Below are 18,843 nucleotides of genomic sequence, written 5' to 3' on the forward strand. Positions count from 1 at the left end.
GACTGTCATCCACAGAGGGTCTCCTTAATATTCTGGCTGTAGGGGCGCCTCCGTGGCTCAGTGGGTTAGGCCTTTGCCTTCAGCTCAGGTTATGGTCTGGGGGTCCTGGGATGGAGCATCAGGCTCTCTGCTCAGCGGGGAGCCTGCTTCCTCCTCTCGCTCTTCCTGCTTGTGATCTCTCTATCAAATAAACAAAATCTTAAAAAAAATATTCTGGCTGTAATAGTATCTATTGACTTGGAATGAGTTTAGAACTTGTGTCTGAGACAGAACACCCGAGGGAAGAGAGCGGACCAAAATACACGAATATGTCCAGTTACATTCGGAATATGTCTGCATGCATATACTTAATGCCGAATTCTCCCCAGAGGATCTGAGCGAGGGCCCCGACCAGTAAGAGAATTTGGGAGGAAGCTGTTGATCTTTCTTGGTGGACTCAGGCCAGTTTTTTTCAGCGGGTAGGGAAGGAGCCGGTCCGGGGTTGCGAGCAGAGCAGAGTTTGGGTTCGGAGAGCTTTGGGAGTGTCCAGCCCCGGTTCCATTTCTGAGCGGACTGGGACAGGGTCAGGAGTGGGCGGGCTGGGAGAGTCAAAGGGGGTCCTTCTCCCAGTGCAAGCAAAAGCAAGAGAAAGAAGTCCTGGGCCCACTGCCCTGAAGGCAGTCCGCTGCGCTCCCGGACCAGGACGTGTCCGCTGCGAGGTCCGCCCCGCAGGTTTCTGTTCCCTTCTCGCCCCGTGTTCCTGGGAGGTTCGGTCCCGCCGTGCGCGGGTCGCCCTGCAGGGGCCCAGGTGAGGCCCAGGAACCGATCCGTCCGGCCCGAGAAAACCCTCCCCGCGTGTCGCGTTACCAGCGGCCGTCGCCTGGGACCTCCGCACCGCGCGGGCCAGACCCGAGGTCCGCAGAGTCGGGAGGGTCCCCAACGCGCAGCGCCCCCGGGGGTCCCCCCGACCCCCGGCTGCCTCCGGGCTCCCCGCGGCCCGGAGCAGAGTCCCGCGTGCGAGCCGCGCTTCAGCCGCGCTGGCCCGGGGGCTGCGGCCGGCGCGGAGGCGGGGAGAGCAGCGCACCGGCCCCCGCGCAGGTGCCCGGGAGCGGCGGGGAGCGCGAGCCGCCGGCGGAGAACAAAGGCGGCCCAGGGCGAGGAGACGGGCGGAGGCCGTCACGACCCCCGGACTCAGCCCACGGGGGCGGGGCCGGGACTGGGGACCCCCGGGGGAGGGCGGGGACCCTCGGGAGAAGGGGGGACGGAGGCGAGTCCCTCGGCGAGGGGGGCGGGGCGGCGCGGACCCCCGGGGGCAGGCGCGGAGGGTCCCGGGGGAGGGGGCGGGGGCGGGGCGGCGCGGGGCGCGGTGGGAGGAGCGGCGGGCGCGCGGCCGGGCGGGCCGGGGGCGCGGGGAGGGGGCGGCTGCGAGGCGCCGAGGGGCGGCGGGCCGGGGCGGGGCTGGGGCCGGGGCGCCGGCGGGAGGTGGGGCCGCGGAGCGCGCCGGGCTGCGGCGGGGCTGGGAGGCGGCGGCGGCGGCCGGAGGAGCGCGCGGGGCCGCGGGGCGAGCGGGGGAGCAGCTGCGGGCCGCGGGGCGAGCGGGGCGAGCGGGGCGGCGGCGGCGCGGGGCCGGGGCGCGGGCCGAGGGGCGGCGGCGGCGCGGACTGACGCGCGGGCGCCCGGCGGCCTCCTTCCGCCCCCTCAGCCGCGGCGGCCGGGCGGCGCGCTGGCGGCGGCCATGGCGGTGGCGGCGGCGCTGGCGGGCCGCGGGGCGCGCGGGGGCAGGGGCCGGCCCCCGGGCGGCGGCGGCGGCGGGCGGGCGGAGGGGGCGGGGCCGGGGCGGCGAGCGGCCCGCGCGGCGGCGGCGGCGGCGGCGGCAGCGGCGGCGGCGGCCGGGACGAGGCGGCGGCGGCGGCGGCGGCGGCGGCGCGGGGCGCTGGGGCTGATGGCGGCGGCGGCCGGACCCGGGACGGCGCTGTCCCCGCGGCCGTGCGACAGTGACCCGGCCACCCCCGGAGCGCCGTCCCCGAAGGTGAGGAGCGGCGGCCGGCGGGGCGGGGACGGGACGGGACGGGGCCGGGCCGCGGGGGGTGCCCCGCCGGGAAGAGCCGGAGGCCGCGGTTCCCCCGCGAGGCCGCCCCCCGCCCGCGGCCCGGCCCCTGAGGCGGCGGGGGCGGCCTGGCCCGAGCGCGGGGCGGGGTGCGCGTCGCCGGGGATCGGAGCGCGCCGGGCGGAAGCGGCTCCCGGGGTGCGGCGTCCCGGCCGCGAGCGGGGCCGGGGGCCCGGCGGCTGCGGGCGGCGCGGGACTGCGTTGGCTCGGCGGGTCCCCGTCGCCGCGAACTTCGCTCGGGAACTGGCGCCGCACGCAGCAGCCCCGCGCCCCGGGCCCCCCGCGCCGTCCTTCCGTGTCCCCGAGCTCAGGGCGCCGCGTGTCCGGCCGGGGGCGCCGAGAGCAGCGCGGCCGCAGGCGGGGCCCCCGGGACGCGGCCGCGGGGGGCTGGGCAGGGCGGGGGCGGCCGCTCCGGTCCCCGCCGGCCCCTGCCCCCGCACCCGAGCGGGACGCCGCCGGCGGGACTGCTGCCGCGTGTGCGGGGACTAAGGCTTTTCAACTTCCTGGGCGGGTCGCGCTTGAGGCGGGCACGTGCGCTCTGGCGACGCCGCGTCCTGCGAACGCTCCGGCGCGTCAATCGATCGAGACCCCGCGTCCTAGAGCCGGTCGTTCCCGCAGCGGGAGGCGCCCCGCGGTGGCCGCGCGGTGGATTCCGCAGCCGCAGGGCCGTCCCCCGCCGCAGACGTCGCGGTCAGGTCGCGGCCAACGCGACGGGACACCGAGGCGTCCGCCGGGCCTTGCCGGGCGCGCTCCCCCGCAGGGCGCTCCCCGCACCGCACCGCGTCCGCCGCGCCTCCGCCTTCCGACAAGGACAGGCCGCGGCCGGCCGGCGCATGCCCGCGGGGGCCCCGGGAACCTGCCGCCGCGTAACCGGACCGTCCAGTCCCCCCGCTTCTGCCGGGCCAGACTCGCAGTGGGCGGCAGGGGGACCCGCACCGACCGCGTCCGAACCCACCGCGCGAGGCCGCGTGCCCGGACTTAAGTCACAGCCCGAGCCGCAGCCGCCGCGCCGAGCCGTTTCCCGGACGCCTGGGCCTCGCGCCCTCGGATGCGGGGTCCGGCGTGCGGCCCCGGGGTCTCCCGCGGAAACGTGCGCCCGAAACGCTGGAGCGGGGCGCGCGCTGCTGCCCGGATTGGCGGCGCTCACGACGGACTGTTTCTGCTGAACTTCGCAGCGTAGGGAAGGATGGGCCGGGGGGGTTCGGCCTTCGGTCCTCGCGCGCTCCCGTCCCGTCCCGCGGGGTGAAGCCTGGAGAGCCCGTTAGCGCCGCGGTCCGCCGAGATCGCCGCAGCCGGGGAGGGCGTCGGCGTGAGCGCGGTGTCCTGTCCGGCGGGTTCAAAGCGCGTTTAAGGCGCGGGGCCTTTTAACCGCGGCCGCTAAGAAACAACAGCACGTTTCGGTCACAGGTTGATGAGAAGCGTTCTCATCTGGATTGCGTCCGAGGTCACTTATTTTTCAGTTTTCTTCCAGGTCTTGCCGGACCAAATTCTTGACTCCTGTGAATTACGATGGAAAGTCAACATTTGCGTCCTCAGTTGTCCTTAGAAAGCCTTTGAGTGGAGCCTTTTAGCAAGTCTGGGAAGATGGATAATCACTCTTGCCTTACTTTTTTATTGTTTCTCTTCCTTTTTCAATTTTTTAAATGTATAGGATGACACTGAAGACAATTCGAATGATGGGACCCAGCCGTCCAAAAGGAGGCGCATGGGCTCGGGAGATAGCTGCAGGAGCTGTGAGACTTCGAGTCAAGACCTTGGGTACCGTCATTTCATTGCTCAGTAGTAGTTCTTGCCGCGTGTTTCCCTGCGGTTCCCCTCCTCCCCGGCCGGCACTGGCCAACGTAGTTCCTAGAAACCGTTCAGTATTTTTGTCACGTTCTGTACGTGATGCAACATTACTTTTGCTACTCAGGGCAATTTAAACGGGTTTTTATTGTGAGGAAATAGAGGTACAAAAGTCACCACTTTAGTGGTGTTTGGGTGTGTCACTCAGTGGCGTGGGTTGCGTCCAGCGTCCTTCAGCTGCCACCTGCGCCCCTCTGATGCTTCTCTGCTGCGTGGAAACGTGCTGGCCGTGAAGCAGTAACTGTGGCCACTTCCTTCTTTCCCCAGGGCCTGGCAGCCACCATCTCCCTTGCTGACATTTTGGGTTTGCCTGTTGCAGGGCACCTCGTGTAGATGGAATCATACCGTGTTTGTCCTTTTGTGTCTGGCTTCTTTTGGCGTCATTTCTTGAAAGTTCGTGTTGGAGGATGTGTCAGAGTCTTCTTTCTCTTTAGGGCTGAACTGAGCTCCTTTGTGTGGACAGAGCCCTCGTCTGTCCTTTCATCGGTGACGGACAGTGGGGTGGTTTCCCACTCGGACTGCTGTGAACTGTGCTGCGGTGAACGTTGGGGTGTAAATATGTGTTCAGTCCCTGTTTTCAGTTCCTTTGGGTGTATCCCTCGGAGAGGAGCTCTGGATCGTACGGTAATTCTGTGTCTAGCACTCGGAGGACCCACCAAGCTGCTTTCCACAGTGGACACACCGTTTTCTGTTCCCAACAGTGGTGCAGTCTCCAGGGCTGCTGGTTCAGTGCTGCTTGTGTAATGGCCATCCTGCGGGGTGTCAGGTGGCAGCCCAGTGTCGTTTGCATTTGAATTTCTGTAATGGCCAGTGAAGTTGACCATCCTGTCCGTACTTATTTGTGGCTCTTGTTGTGGGGGGAGAGGAAATGGGGAAGAGCATTTCTGAGTTGGGTGGTTTGTTCTGTTGGTGTCCCACAGTGGGAGGTTTTTACGCATTCGGGTGTTCATCTCTTATCGGGTCTGCAATTCTTATTCCGGGTTGCCTTTTCACTGTTGGAAGCGTCCTTTGATGCACAAAATTTTTAATTTTGCTGAAGTTTAAATCATTTTTCTTCTGTTGCTCATGGTTTTGATGTCATATCTGGAACCCGTTGCCAGATGTGAGATCAGGGAGAGTTACTGCTGTGTTTTCTAAGAGTTTTCTGGTCCGGTTCTTCTGTTGGGGTTGTTGATCCATCTTTGAATGTGATTGGAGGCAAGGGTCCAATTTCACACTTTTGCATTTGGATATCTAGTTTCCCAGCACTGTTTTTGAGGAAGCTCTACTATTTGGTCGTTACTTTTAATTGGATGCATAAAATAGTGTCCTATTCTTGCCGCTCTGTCCCTTGGTGAGATTTAGAGGTTGGGTTGGCCAGGTCCGGAGCTCTGTTGCTGGCCGGTCAGGACTGGGACTGGTCCACAGGATTGGGACCGGTCCGCAGGGTTGGGACTGGGCACCTTCACACCCCGTCTGTTCTGTGTTTCTGGCCTTGTGGAGTTCAGGAGAACAGTTACGGTTTATAGTTCGGCTCTTTGAGAAACAGGTTTCTGGAGTTCTGCTTTCTTTTTTTTTTTTTTTTTTTTTGAGTTCTGCTTTCTTAACTGTTTGACTCACTGAATGGCATGTGGGAAACGAGGGGGACTTTGTACTCGGGCGGGTGAAATAGCGGTGTGGGTGTGAGGCTGGAGAGAGGGAATTCGGAGGGAATGTCGCCATGATTTTGGCCTTGTAGACCTCTCACGCCACAAAATTCCTCTACAGTGGGCAGTGGTGAGCCTTGGTTCTTTGGGGTGTGTGGAAGTGTTCCGTGCGCTCCCGTTCCGTTTCGCACACCGCTTGCTTCCTTTCCCTCTGCCTGTTCTGTTGTGTTCTTGGACACACGAGACCGGGGATCTTGTATGTATGGCAGAGTCAGAACACTGAATGAGAATTTAAATAATTAAAGTAGTTCTCTAAAATACCTAAAAATAAAACTCAAAAATAGATCCTTAAAATAAAAATGAATAAAACTTAATAAAAGCCACATTTAAGGCATAATACGTATTTCTGTGCTTAGCTTTAGCTACTATCCAGCAGAAAATTTGATAGAGTACAAGTGGCCGCCCGATGACACAGGAGAATACTATATGCTTCAAGAGCAAGTCAGTGAATATTTGGGTGTGACCTCCTTCAAACGGAAATATCCAGGTATCACGTCTCAGTTTATGTAACGGATTTAGCCTGACTTTCAACTACTAGTAATTGTTTTTGATAAGTATCCGCTTCTGAATCTCTGAGTGGGTTATGTATAATATATTGCCCATTCTTCTGCTGGCTGATTGTCCTTTCCCCTGTCACCCAGTGCTTCTCCACCCTCCGTTTGCTCTCATGCCTCTAAATGGACTTAAAAGCACAATGTGGAAGGTGAATTTCCTGGGGAAAAGTCTTAGAAATAAGTCATGTTATGGCTGAAAGCAGCAGGAGTTTGATCCTTTCCCATTGCTCCCCGGCCTGAGCGAGGGAAGCAGCTGCATGGGGCTGTGTCCGAATTTGAGAAAAGCTGTCTGTGCGGCTAAGTGACCGTTCTCGCTTTCGGTTATTCTGTTTTCAACTTTAATTGAGCTTTTATTCCTTGAATTTGTAAGATTATTTGCGTGGTCTCTTTAGTAATCTCTGGAATATATAACACGCAGTACTTTTTTAAGTCCATAAGGAATTTAACTTTTTAAAAAAACCTTAAAAAGGTTTGTAAGTTTTTAAAAGTTTTATAAGTGCATAATGTTACAAATGCAAAAGACTATTTTTCATCGTCTTTTGTTCTTTTCTTTGGAGATTTAGAGCGACGAGACTTGTCCCATAAGGAGAAGCTCTACCTGCGGGAGCTGAATGTCATCACGGAGACGCAGTGTACTCTGGGTAACAGAGGCTCTGACCGGGGATTCTGAAAGCCGGGTGTTTATGAGGAGATACTGGATGGGAGTTTGTCCTCTTTGCTAAAGTGTTTTACAAAATGAATGGCATAGATTGAACTATTTAAGTGCTAACTTGTTTATATTTTGTTTTTGTTAAAAAAAAAAAGGAGAATGACATTTTATAACAACATTTCATAGAAGTGTGTTGGGGGGTGTGCAAAATTTGGTAGTTTTTCCAAGTCTTGGTCTTTATCTCTTAGGATGCACATTTTGCTCTGTTTTTTGTTCTGTGTGATTATCTCCATGTTTTTCTTTCATAAACGTTTTAATGCACCGTGGCTACTTTTTAACGTAAAACCATGGTGGTTCATCTCAGCAGTTGGTCTGATGCGATGCTCTGACTTTTGAAAACGGCCTGTATGACTTGCATGTGGGCTGGTGCTTCTCGTGGAGTGTGAATGGGCTCCTTGTCGTGTTCCTAGGGTACTGAGTTATGGGCTCTAATTAAGGATATTAGATTAAGGGTCATCCTTAATCTTCAATGGCCTGTAGTTAGTATGCATCATTATTTAGCCATTGTTTTTAATAAAGGGTATATGCTTGTGGTACGTTGAATCTTAAAAAATTTGGTTGAAAAATTGATTTATTCTCCTTTGCAACTTGATGAGTTTCCTTTTTTAAGTTTTGATTTTATATTATGAATATTTTTTGTTTTTTTCAAATGTGTTACAGTATTTTCCCTTGACTGCTGGAAAACTTTAAATGTAGAGTAAAGAAAAAGCAAATTTTGTAAAGTAGTTTTGCTCACAGCCTTAAAAGAGCTTGTTTTTACCTTTTTTTGGTCTAAAATAGGTTTAACAGCATTGCGCAGTGATGAGGTGATTGATTTAATGATAAAAGAATATCCAGCCAAACATGCTGAGTACTCTGTTATTTTGCAAGAGAAAGAGCGTCAGCGCATTACAGATCATTACAAAGAGTATTCTGTAAGTGTTGAGGTGACTGGCATCTCTTACTTGGTTTGGGGAGGGTGACATTTTGTCATCGTGTGTGACTTCCAACTGCGATATTTTTATTTCAGCAAATGCAGCAACAGAATACTCAGAAAGTTGAAGCCAGCAAAGTGCCTGAGTACATTAAGAAAGCCGCCAAAACAGCAGCCGAGTTTAACAGCAACTTCAACCGGGAGCGCATGGAAGAGCGAAGAGCCTACTTCGACCTGCAGACACACGTAGGGCCGCCTCCCGCAGGCGCCTGAGCCTCCCTAGTGCCTGCGGTGGCACAGCGCGGGGCCCGCTCTGGAACCGTTGCTCTGTACCGGCAGTGCGTCCTTTTCTGCCCCAGAAGTTAAGACAGAACTTCGCACGATACGCCTGTAACACGGCTCGCTTCCCTGTGTGAGCGTGTGAGCGTGTGTGTGAGAGAGAGGAGGGAGAGACGTGTCTTTTGCTCTGAGGTTGATATTCTGCTGCTTGTCCCAAAGGTTCTTTTAAGAAATTTCCGTCTCCGTTCACTTAAGACTCAGTTGCCACGTGAGGCTGAAGTGTGCGTTCTTCCCGTTCCATAGACGAGGACGCGTGTGCCTTGCCGCGTGTCCCTCAGCAGCGATGGCTACGATGAGCCAGATACAGCTTCCCTGTACAGCGAGAAACTGTCCTGTCCCCTTGGGGTCTGGTTCCTAATGTCTCCCGTGGGGGAGGGGGGCGTAGCGGAGAAGGGGGGGGGACTGTGCTCCTAAAACCTTGACTCCTAGGGGGCAGTCAGTGTTGCGTTTCTCTTCACCTTAACCCAGGTCATCCAGGTGCCTCAAGGGAAGTACAGAGTGTTGCCGACAGAGCGAACCAAGGTCAGCTCCTACCCAGTGGCCCTCATCCCCGGACAGTTTCAGGAATATTACAAAAGGTACTCGCTGGTTTTATGACCATTACTGTTGTGCATGGCGGGGGACTGCGGAGTCTGGTGTCCTTGCCTCCAGAACGCCAGGCGCGGTCCTATCTCTGCCACAGTCTGCAGGGGAGGTGAAGGAAGGAGCAGAGTGACCGCCCAATGGGCGCGGCTACCTGCTTGTCCCCGCCGCACGGCCGCCCCGGCAGCTACTGCTGCTCATCTCGTGTTCGCGACGGGTGTCGCTGAATCCAGGCCAGCAGGGCATCTTGTTTGAGAATCTCAGCTTTTAATTTTACGTCAGCTTTCAACCTTATGTTCTTGAGGAAAGAGACCTTCCTTAGAATGGTGTGCAAGAGACTGTAGAAAGCCAGATTTAAATCATGGGTTAGCAGACTTGCATTTCCCTTTTGGGCCAGCAGATTGTTAAAAGCAGTGTGCCAGGGTAGCGGGCCCTTTGCTTTTTGCCGTGTCTGCTGAGGCAGTGCTGAACGCAGGTTTCAGGGAGCAGACGGGGGTGATGTGGGCAAGGGTGGCCTGCAGGTGGGCGTGACACAGATGTGTCCTCTGGTGCGGCTGCTGCGGATCTCTAGTTCAGACACGGAGCGTTCATTTGTCCCTTCAGTAATGTCGTGGACCGCGCACTGGCGTGCGGCGGTGCCTGCGTTGACATGACCCTCCTCTGCCGGGGAGGCCCTGCGTCGTTAGACTCCCCGCACTTGGGAGCAACAGTGATAACTTGGGGAGGAAGGGAGGGCTGGGCGCCCGGGCCGCACAGCTCCTGTGCACCGTCCTTAGTGACCGCAGTTCCCGCTCTAGTCTGCCGACTTCTTTCCCCTCCTTTTGGGTTGAGGATGAGGAGAGAGACATGATCTCTTGATAATAAGAATCGAACACGTATATTACACTCTTAGCCTGGCGCAAAACGTTTAAGCTCTTTCTTTATTACTTTTCCCTACTTGGTAAAAAGTGAGAACTTGTGGTATCTGTGATCGTTTTCCGGAAGTAGCTGGGCTGGCGGGGACAGTGGGGCGGCGCTTGAAGCCCGTGGACAGTCACTCATAGTCCTCACAGACGACAACTGACAGTCGCCTCTCTGAGCCGCAGGTACTCCCCAGATGAGCTGCGGTATCTGCCGCTCAACACCGCGCTCTACGAGCCCCCCCTGGACCCCGAGCTGCCGGCCCTCGACAGCGATGGTGACTCGGACGATGCCGAGGACGGTCGAGGCGACGAGAAACGGAAACACAAAGGGACTTCGGTAGGAGTGCTGGTCTTCACCAGGAGGTGTCCCCTTCCCCTTGAGGTTTTGCTGATTGCTTTCCCAGATATTGACTGGAAAGGGTGTCACCGCCCTCTTTCTGAAAAAGGACAGTTGCATGGGATTTCCTGAATGCTTTCCTCAAGAACATTATTTATTGTGTGCATTGGTAGAGACAGGCTATGGATGGCCTTTGGTTAGTTTTATTTTTAAAGTTGCCTTTCAGGTTATCACAGGCAGGTTACGAAAGGGTACCGGACATGAGTTTACAATCCTGTATTGAACTGTCTTGGTTTTGGGAGTACATTAACTTGTGTTCCTATTGCTTAATTTTCTAAAAAAATTTTTTTCTTATTTATTTGAGAGAGAGACAGATACAGGAACGGCACAAGCAGCGAGGAGAGGGAGGACCAGGCTCCCTGCTGAGCGGGAATTTCCCCACTCCCGGCTCCGTCCCGGGACCTCGGGATCTTAGCCAAAGGCAGACGCTTAGCCCACTGAGGCACCCCATCCTACTGCTTCGATAATAATTTAGATTTCCTATAGGAAAATGTGAAGGTGTTATTGCGTAGGTTTTCTTGTACAACTTTTTTTTTCTTTTGAAAGCAAAATGCGTTTGCATGACTGGAGGGAGTTGGTGTGCTTGGTGGAGGGTGAAGGAGAGTAGAGGGTTTTGATTCGATGGGGCGCGTGCGCTGAGTGGCTCCGGCCATTTTAGACCCTCGTTGTAGCCAGCCTGCACCCGAGAGTGCGCTCCGTTAAGTGGGCAGGACATTTCTTTGTCAGCAACAGCTTTTAAAACATTTGATGGTACATGTTACATAAAATGAGATGCTCTTCAAGTATTAAAGCGATGTAGCACTTTTTTCCTGTCTTATTGGTAAAATGGGAGCTGTGCTGGGAGCAGGAGATACTGAGGTTGACTTTTCCTCACTCTGCCTGAAGTAGTCTGTGGGGCGCCTGGGGGGCTCAGTGGGTTAAAGCCTCTGCCTTCGGCTCAGGTCATGATCTCGGGGTCCTGGGATCGAGTCCCGCATCGGGCTCTCTGCTCCGCAGGGAGCCTGCTTCCGCCTCTCTCTCTGCCTGCCTCTCTGCCTGCTTGTGTTCTCTGTCTGTCAAATAAATAAACAAAATCTTAAAAAAAAAAAAAGTAATCCAACATTTCAGGAGAGCATTTAACAGTTTATACCAAGATTTTTAACTTCCACAGAATTGGACCTAGCAAATATACTAACAGAATTTACCTGAAGGACAAAATTTAATTAGGAAAAACATGGCCATTGTCGTGTTAACAGTATTTTTTATGATGGAAATTAGGAATAAATTTAATGTCCATAAACTTGAGGTGATGTATTACATTTACAGGACAGGTGAAGCTCGGAGAACGTGTCGTGATGCGGTAAAATGCACATAACACTGAAAACCGTCGAAAACCCGTGCACATGCACTCAGTGTAATCCAGTGTATGTGTGTGTTTTAGATCATATTTAAAGACTGATTTATTTTAGCGGAGTCGGGGAGGGGCAGAAGGAGAGGGAGGGAGAGAAGCTTAAACAGACTCCACACTGAGCATGGAGCCTGACGTGGGGCTCCGTCTCACGACTCTGACCTCAGCCGAAGCCAGGAGTCAGTCGCTTAACTGACTGAGCCACCCGGGTGCCCCACCAGTTTTGTGTTCTGATAAAATGAGGGATACGCGTAGATGGGGTGTGTTTGAGTGTGTGAATGTGTCAGTCGGTATTTGTGTGCAGACACACGGCTGACAGATGCATTCATGTTTCCGGTGGTTGTCTCAGAATGTTTATCAGAGCAGTTATGGAGAACCCAATTTTCTCACTTAGAATTTTCATAATTTATATGAACATAGCATTTTTATTTAACTAGAAAATTTTAAATTAATAGAGAAGATGTCGAAGTGCTAACTTTGACACAGGACGTAAGTCCGATACTGTCATAGGGGCTCGGTGACGCTGGAGCGTGTGTGGGATCCAAGGGGGAGCTTGAACCTCCGTGACACTTACTACTCAGGAAGGATACCCACACTTACCCAAGACAGTGTATTTTTTAAGCAGTTTTTTTGTCTGAAACAAACCATGCCCCCGTGGTTGAAGCACCAAAGCAGACAGTCCTGTCGTGTTACGTCAGGAGACGGTGCGGTGAGGTACTGGCTGGCGTGAGTGGAGTGAGCTCTGTGCTCTCACATATTCAGAAGGCAGGTAGGTGACTTTTAACATGACTTCTTTCAGTCTGCGCTGGAAAAAGCTTTTCCTGTTTAGCTCTCTTTTTATTTTTAGATTGATGGAACTTTAAAACTTTTACAAATCACAGTCCAGTCTGAATTCCAAGGAGTCTCTGTTTGTGTTTCTGACCTCCAGGACAGCTCCTCCGGCAACGTGTCCGAGGGGGAAGGCCTTCCCGACGGCCAGGAGGAGCCTTTCCAGGGAAGACAGAGATCCAAGGACAAAGCTGCTACTCCAAGAAAAGACGCTTCCAAACGTTCTGTACTGTCCAAGTCAGTCCCTGGGTACAAGGTAGAAGAAAAAAGCCCCTGACTCTGCTTCCTTCCTGACCAGCCTCTCTCCCCGACATAGTCTTAACTCTGACCTCCAGAGCCGGGGAGCTCTGCCTGCCGCCCCCCACTCGCTGTTCTGTGGTGTGTGCCCTGTCGGCTGCCTTCTCTTCTGCTTTCTTTCCTGGGTGGCTTTCCTGTCACTTTGGCCTCTGGTTCAGCTTCTGTTTCTGGAGATGTACGATTTATAAGAAAATCTTTTTTTGTCTTTTAAACAATAACCAGGCAAGTATGGGTTTTTAAAAAAATTTATTTCGTAGGCAGAACTTTATAGTTTGTTTCCTTGGAGTAAAGATCGTAATTACCTGACATCGAAAACATCCTAGTGTTGAGGAGCTGAGCTGTGAGGGATGGGTGGGCGGGCTCTTAGTAAGCTGCCTCTTCTGGAAAGAGATCTGGGTTTAACCCAGCGATGGTGTGACCCATTGGCCAAATGTAGCTGACTCTGCGGTGGAAAGTAGTACAACCCGTTATTCACATTGTGGTGACTATTAGCCTAGCCTTGGCAAATAGCATCTCTACTCTAGGACCGGGACGTAGGCATCAGTTAGTGACTTAACCTGGCTTGGAGTAACGCTGTGTGCTCTCAGCCGTGTTTCTGTCAGCGTCTTCCCCTTCAGAAGGCTAGGTGAGAGGTGAGTAGCCTTACCCCTGCGTGGGGGTTTGGAACGTCGTGGAAGAGGTGACATCAGCCGCACGGTGTTCCGTTCTGGACAGTCGTGGTGAAAGAGACCATTCATGCAGTCCGGGGTCCGTCAGATGATGCCTTTTATTGCGGTTACGAAGGTGTTTTGAAGGAGCGTCTCAGAGTGAGGCGAGGGAGCGGTCTGCTGAGTGGGACTGTTGACCCATCTTGTCACGTGTCAGGATTGGGGTCGCGGTGGGTGATCTCGAGGCACAGGTGCACGCGGGCTGCCGGCCACCTTCCCTTGCCTAGCCGGACCCTTCTTGCGGTCGCTTGCCTTTCTTTTCCTGAAGTAAACAAAGAACTTAACAAATTAGTGTATTTAATCCATATTTAGTTTGAAGATGCCTTTATGTAATCAGTTTAAAAATACATGTTTTTTCAGCCTGTGGCAAGGATATCTTAAGCTTCATTTGGCAAAGGTCGGCTTCCAGGGATGGCTTCAATAGGCCGCAGCCGTGTGATTTTATACTTGTTTTTACATGGATAGCTTACCTAATTTTTTAAACGTAAAAGCTGTAAATGAATGCTTCATAATTGAAAGCAAATGAAGTCCAAAGAGTCAGTCTTGGAAAGCTAGCCTGCCGTGCGCCGCGGAGGGCACTGCCCGTCTTCAGCCGGGAGCGGCAGCTCGAGCACTGAGCACGGAGGAGACCGTTCACCACAAGCCTGGGTTCATCATGGGTTCGGAGGGGAGAGCGGTGAGGTAGATGTTTTAATAGAGGCTGAAAATGAAGAATTATTCCACAGTATCATTGATTTAATCTAGAAGAAATCCTATAGATTAACCTAAATTGATATTACTCAAGGGAGTGTAATATGCAAAATACACATTTTATAATTTCTGTGAACATTTTTAGCACCTAAAAATGTTTCAGGTGTTTCAAAGTTTGGAACAACCAGTATCTAGACTTAATACATTAACATGAACATGTTTGTTAAAAGTAACCTCTCTATGAAAAATATTAATAAGCCAAGATGTGCCTAAATATTCGGGTGCTGACAAGCTGAAGCTCATATGTATGAATACGTTGGAGTTAGGAGAAATGGTGACGTAACTGATGTCTTGCTTTGTAAGATTCACTAGCGCTTGCCCTTAATTTGTAGGACAGTGTTGTTTAGGTTACATTAACCTGCAGTTAACGCGTAATTGTTAGGATTCAGGCCTGTGCAACAAGTTTATAATGAAAATCTATACTATATTAGTGTTACCGTGAAAGTCTCCCTTATCTTTGGTTCTTTCCCAAGCAGGAAAGCCAGTGTATTGTGAGCCTTTTATTTGGGATGCTGAGAACCATCCGGATGAGTATTTTAATTTTCTTGTCCATAGTGAAGCTTTGATGTCGTTGCAGTTACTAGGCGTAGAACACGTAGACAAAGAGTTTGTTCTGTCGGTTGTTGCGGGAGTTCTGCGCACCGCTCGGTTCCCTTCCTCCTCCACTGGAGGAGTCTCCTTCAGAGACCAGCGTCCGGCTGGCAGTCCTGGGTGTGGACAGGGTGGCTTCTCAGAGAGCTGGGAGTGCTTGAGTGAGCAAGGAGTTGCCATAGAAACTGCTACAAAGCTCTTTCTTTCTCTCCCCCTTCTCCACCCCTGTCACTCCCTCTTCTCATCAAGATGAAGACTATTGGGTAAGAAAAATTTTTAAGTGGCTTAACAAAATATTATGATTTTAAGCTTAGAAGTAAACCTAGAATTTTCTTGGTGTCCCTTTTTTATCATAGGTGTTTAATGTATGTTTTAATGGCTGTAGAACTTGAATTGCTCTAGAATGTGAATGACTAGCTTGTGTTTGATTCCTTTTTGACTTCTGTAAAGGATCTCCTATAAGGAGTTCTTTTAGAATTTAATACTGTGTAGTTACATCCCTGACTTTGGTGAGAGATACTCAAACACTTGGTATGCCGGTATCTAACTTCAACTCCAAGTATTAAATGAGTATATCTTTCACATTCAGTGCAGGTGCCATGGCCAAAAGAGAGTTCTTATTTTGGTGTAGAGAGAGAGCTTTCTGCTGTATATTATGGCAGTTACAGGCGTGGTCATCACCGGATCAGAACTTGGATCATAGAAGTGCACTTCTGGGTGTTTTGTATTCAGGTGTAGGAAACACAGAGAACCTCCTGCTTAGAACGTGGCAGTGGAGGGTAACTGCACCGCGAGACGCACACGGTTGAGCACGAGACACAGTCCTTGTGTTGGGGGGCAGGGTACACGGACACACATCCAGGAGATGCAGAATAGTTAACGGTAAAGTTCTATATGTATGTTTTAACTTCCATGATATTTATTATTTTGTAGAGACATTTGTGATTGTTTAGAGTTACTGTTTTTATTATATTTATGTATAAGGTTGACTTTTTTAAATAAATAAGCCAAAAATTATTTTTGAATGCCTCTGTCATCTTTTGCAAAGAAGGACAATTTAAAACATAAACAATTTAAAGAATTAAGATCAAATTGTTTAGGCCTAACAGGTTTTGAAGGTGGTAGGGAGACATTTCAGAGCTGGAATGCTGGATACGAAGCTGGAGTTTCCTTGAGGCTCCTCTTAGTTTTAGTAACTTAGGAGAGGAGCATAGAAGACGCATTTGGCGGGGTTGGAATAAAACAGGTACCACCGTCCTGCTGAAGAGTGTCTCCCCGCAGGTCATGTACGCACAGCGGCCGGCCCGTCTCCTACTTGGCTCACGCGGGCTCTTTTTTCTCTGCCTCCTTCACTTATGTGTTCAGGTAGCGTGAGTGAGCGTCGTCTCACTGTGGTCAGAGCCGTGACGTTTGTATGTTCTCCCTCCCCGACGGCTGCAGGCACCCCACATCTCTTCTTCGTCCTTCCTGGTGTGTTGCTCAGTGTTTTGTTAAAGCCCAAGTACTTTCATCGGATTGAGCAAGGCTTTAAGCTGCACAGTGAATGGGAGGGCGTCTGTAATTTTCTTTAAGTGTGGTGGTTGCTTTTTTTTTTTTTTTTGGCTTGTCTGAAAACTTACTTTCCTCTTTTATGTTTTGTATCTCGTGGAATGCTTTCTCCCTAAGCGTAGGCTCTTTTATTATTAGATATGCAAAGGAAATAATCATAGCTTGGTTTCCAGAAACATTTATGCACACGACAATGTACGGATGAGACACTTTCAATTAAAAATGTTAAAACATTGATTCTTGTAACTTAGGTTTCATAGATCTTTTTTTACAACTTCGGAAAATAGTCCGTTTTTAAACAAGACCAGTATGTAAGCTGCTTCACACGGAGCCTTCCATTTTTCAGTAAGCCTGACTATACACGTAACGTTAATAGAGCAATTTTTCCCGTTAATAGAGCAATTTTTCGTTGTAGTCTTCCCTTCTAGTTCCCGTAGGGAGTGTAGAATGCTACTTTAATCCTAACACGAGATCACGTTGTTGACCGAACTTTTAAAAGAAATTCGAGGCTTCAGTCAGTAGGCGATTGTATGTGGAAAGCTGGCTCTCAAGTTACGCCCTTCCAAAAGGTCCTCGTTAGCAAGTTAGCCAAGGGTACAGATAAGGCAGTAACAATTCCTTGTGCACCCACAGTAAGTTCTTCTGGCATGAATTTATAGCCCTCTTCTACCCTTCCAGCCAAAGGTCATTCCAAGTGCTCTATGTGGAATTTGTCTGAAGGGTAAGGAGTCCAACAAGAAGGGGAAGGCTGAGTCCCTCATACGCTGCTCCCAGTGTGACAAGAGTGGTGAGTACGCCGTCTCCTCCCGCTGTAACCACCGACTCGGGGCCTCAAGAACCAGAGGTTTAGTTGTCAGCTAGCCCGGAGGCAGAGAGTCATCAGATATATACGGTAACTTGTGAGGCATAGAGAAGCAGCCCATGTATTTTTCTCTACTTCTTGTATTTTCATTTCTTTGGTGATTAAACATTGTAGCCGTTCTCGTGAACTTGAAGCAAACTAGCATTTTATTATGCCGTGTTAAGTTCAAAATTCTTTTGTGAAATACTAATGTTGGTTTTGGTTTAGGCCACCCTTCTTGCCTGGATATGACCATGGAGCTTGTTTCTATGATTAAGACCTACCCATGGCAATGTATGGAATGTAAAACTTGCATTGTATGTGGACAACCCCACCACGAAGAAGAAATGATGTTCTGTGATGTGTGTGACAGAGGTTATCATACTTTTTGTGTGGGCCTTGGTGCTATTCCATCAGGTAAAGACTGGAAAAAGGACGAACATTATCTTTGAGTGGAGGGATTCTCCCAGCCTGTTTTTAAAAGCTCTGCATAAACACCATAAAGATCCTTCTGTTCATAAGAAGGGACCAAAGCTGTGATTACCCAGATAGCGTCCAGCTGCTTTTCTTCGCGCGGTAATCCACGTAAAGAATGGGACGTCCCTCCAGGCGCAGGAAGTAGAGTTCACTGTAGACTGAACTCTTGTCTTTCTACTGGAAGAACTAAAAGCAGGAGCACCAATTTGTTTCAAAGCCTTGCTTTTATTTTTAGCCCAACTATTCAGAAACTTAACAAAAACGACTGCTATGCCTTTATAAATATTAAACCAGATTTCTATAAAATGAGGCAGCATGACAATTCCAGATAACTCTGGAATGAACACAGAGTTGGAGAATAAATCACAGTAATTGGACTGAAATATTACACAATTGTGTAAATTTAGAACTTATTTGCATAGTTAACACTGTATAATACTTTTATAAAATACATGCCTAGAGCTAAGTTTCCTGGGAACCATTAAGCAGCAGGCGACTGAAGTTCTGTAGTGACTCAGACGGGAGCACGCGGCACAGCTCATCCCTGGTCAGCTTAAAGTGCTGTGTGTCTGCTGCGCGCCCGGCCCTGGGGCTGCCACTAGGCAGCAGAGAGAGAGGCTGAAGACAAGCCAAACTCTGTAACAGGTTTTATTTAAGGATTTCTGTATTGAACTCTGAAGTAGGATAGTGCTTGTTTCAGAAAGGATTGTAGAAACTTTTTAAAATCAGTATCACTGTAGAGAGTCCCCCCACCCCGCCCACACTGAATTTCACAAGGTACTGATTACACTAATGAAGGGAAACTGACGTTTTTCTCCTTAGGAAACTCGTTAGTGTCCCTCACATCACAAATCCACAGAGAAATATCGTTAGTGATAGCTAAGAAAGAAGAGCCAAATGGGTTTAAAATTCAGTCCTAAAGAATTAAATTTCATACTATATTAACTAACAATTTTTCTCCTAGGTCGCTGGATTTGTGACTGTTGTCAGCGAGCCCCCCCAACACCCAGGAAAGTGGGCAGAAGGGGGAAAAACAGCAAAGAGGGATAAAATAAAATAGTTTTTTGACCCCAATATTGTAATATGGATTTAAATGAAATATTTGGTGCCAACTTATTTACATTCTCAATTTTATGCCAATAAAAGATTTCTGAAATTAACTATGTGCTTAAAATCTGCAAGTTGATTTATTTGTTATAAGCCACTTTTGCCCTTGAAGCCAATTTCAAGTAGAGAAATAATCATTTTCCCAAAGTATTTTGGCTCTATCTTTAGTATCTTTAGTATTTTGGCTCTATCCAGAAATTCAGTTGGAAATATTAGACAACTTAATTGAAATACTCAACTATTCCTCCATTGACCTGAAAGTGACTGAAATTTGCATGAAACTTTCCTGATCTATATT

The 18,843-nt window shown here is 51.0% G+C and overlaps 1 protein-coding gene across 5 annotated transcripts; it reads left to right on the forward strand.

The window, feature by feature from the left end:
- The first annotated feature begins 1,840 nt into the window (after positions 1-1,840).
- Positions 1,841-18,598, forward strand: PHF10 (PHD finger protein 10). 5 transcript variants are annotated; one of them, XM_046004151.1, is made up of 12 exons: positions 1,841-2,008; positions 3,738-3,844; positions 5,973-6,103; positions 6,728-6,811; positions 7,660-7,793; positions 7,889-8,038; positions 8,600-8,709; positions 9,766-9,952; positions 12,328-12,483; positions 16,799-16,907; positions 17,190-17,378; positions 18,403-18,598. In XM_046004151.1, the coding sequence occupies exons 1-12, from the start codon at positions 1,922-1,924 to the stop codon at positions 18,486-18,488; spliced, it is 1,530 nt and encodes a 509-aa protein (XP_045860107.1). In that variant the 5' UTR covers positions 1,841-1,921; the 3' UTR covers positions 18,489-18,598. The 5 variants fall into 5 exon arrangements, with proteins under 5 accessions (XP_045860107.1, XP_045860109.1, XP_045860108.1 ...); XM_046004153.1 differs by having other exon boundaries at positions 9,799-9,952; XM_046004152.1 differs by having other exon boundaries at positions 6,734-6,811.
- Positions 18,599-18,843: the final 245 nt, after the last annotated feature.

Source organism: Meles meles, chromosome 5, assembly GCF_922984935.1.
Source record: "Meles meles chromosome 5, mMelMel3.1 paternal haplotype, whole genome shotgun sequence".
Taxonomy (NCBI): Eukaryota; Metazoa; Chordata; class Mammalia; order Carnivora; family Mustelidae; genus Meles; species Meles meles.

Coding starts and splice junctions, on each gene's coding strand:
- PHF10 (XM_046004151.1), top strand. CDS start 1,922: ATGGCGGCGGCGGCCGGACCCGGGACGGCGCTGTCCCCGCGGCCGTGC. Junction 2,009..3,737: donor CCGGAGCGCCGTCCCCGAAG/GTGAGGAGCGGC, acceptor TTAAATGTATAG/GATGACACTGAAGACAATTC. Junction 3,845..5,972: donor ACTTCGAGTCAAGACCTTGG/GTACCGTCATTT, acceptor TTCTGTGCTTAG/CTTTAGCTACTATCCAGCAG.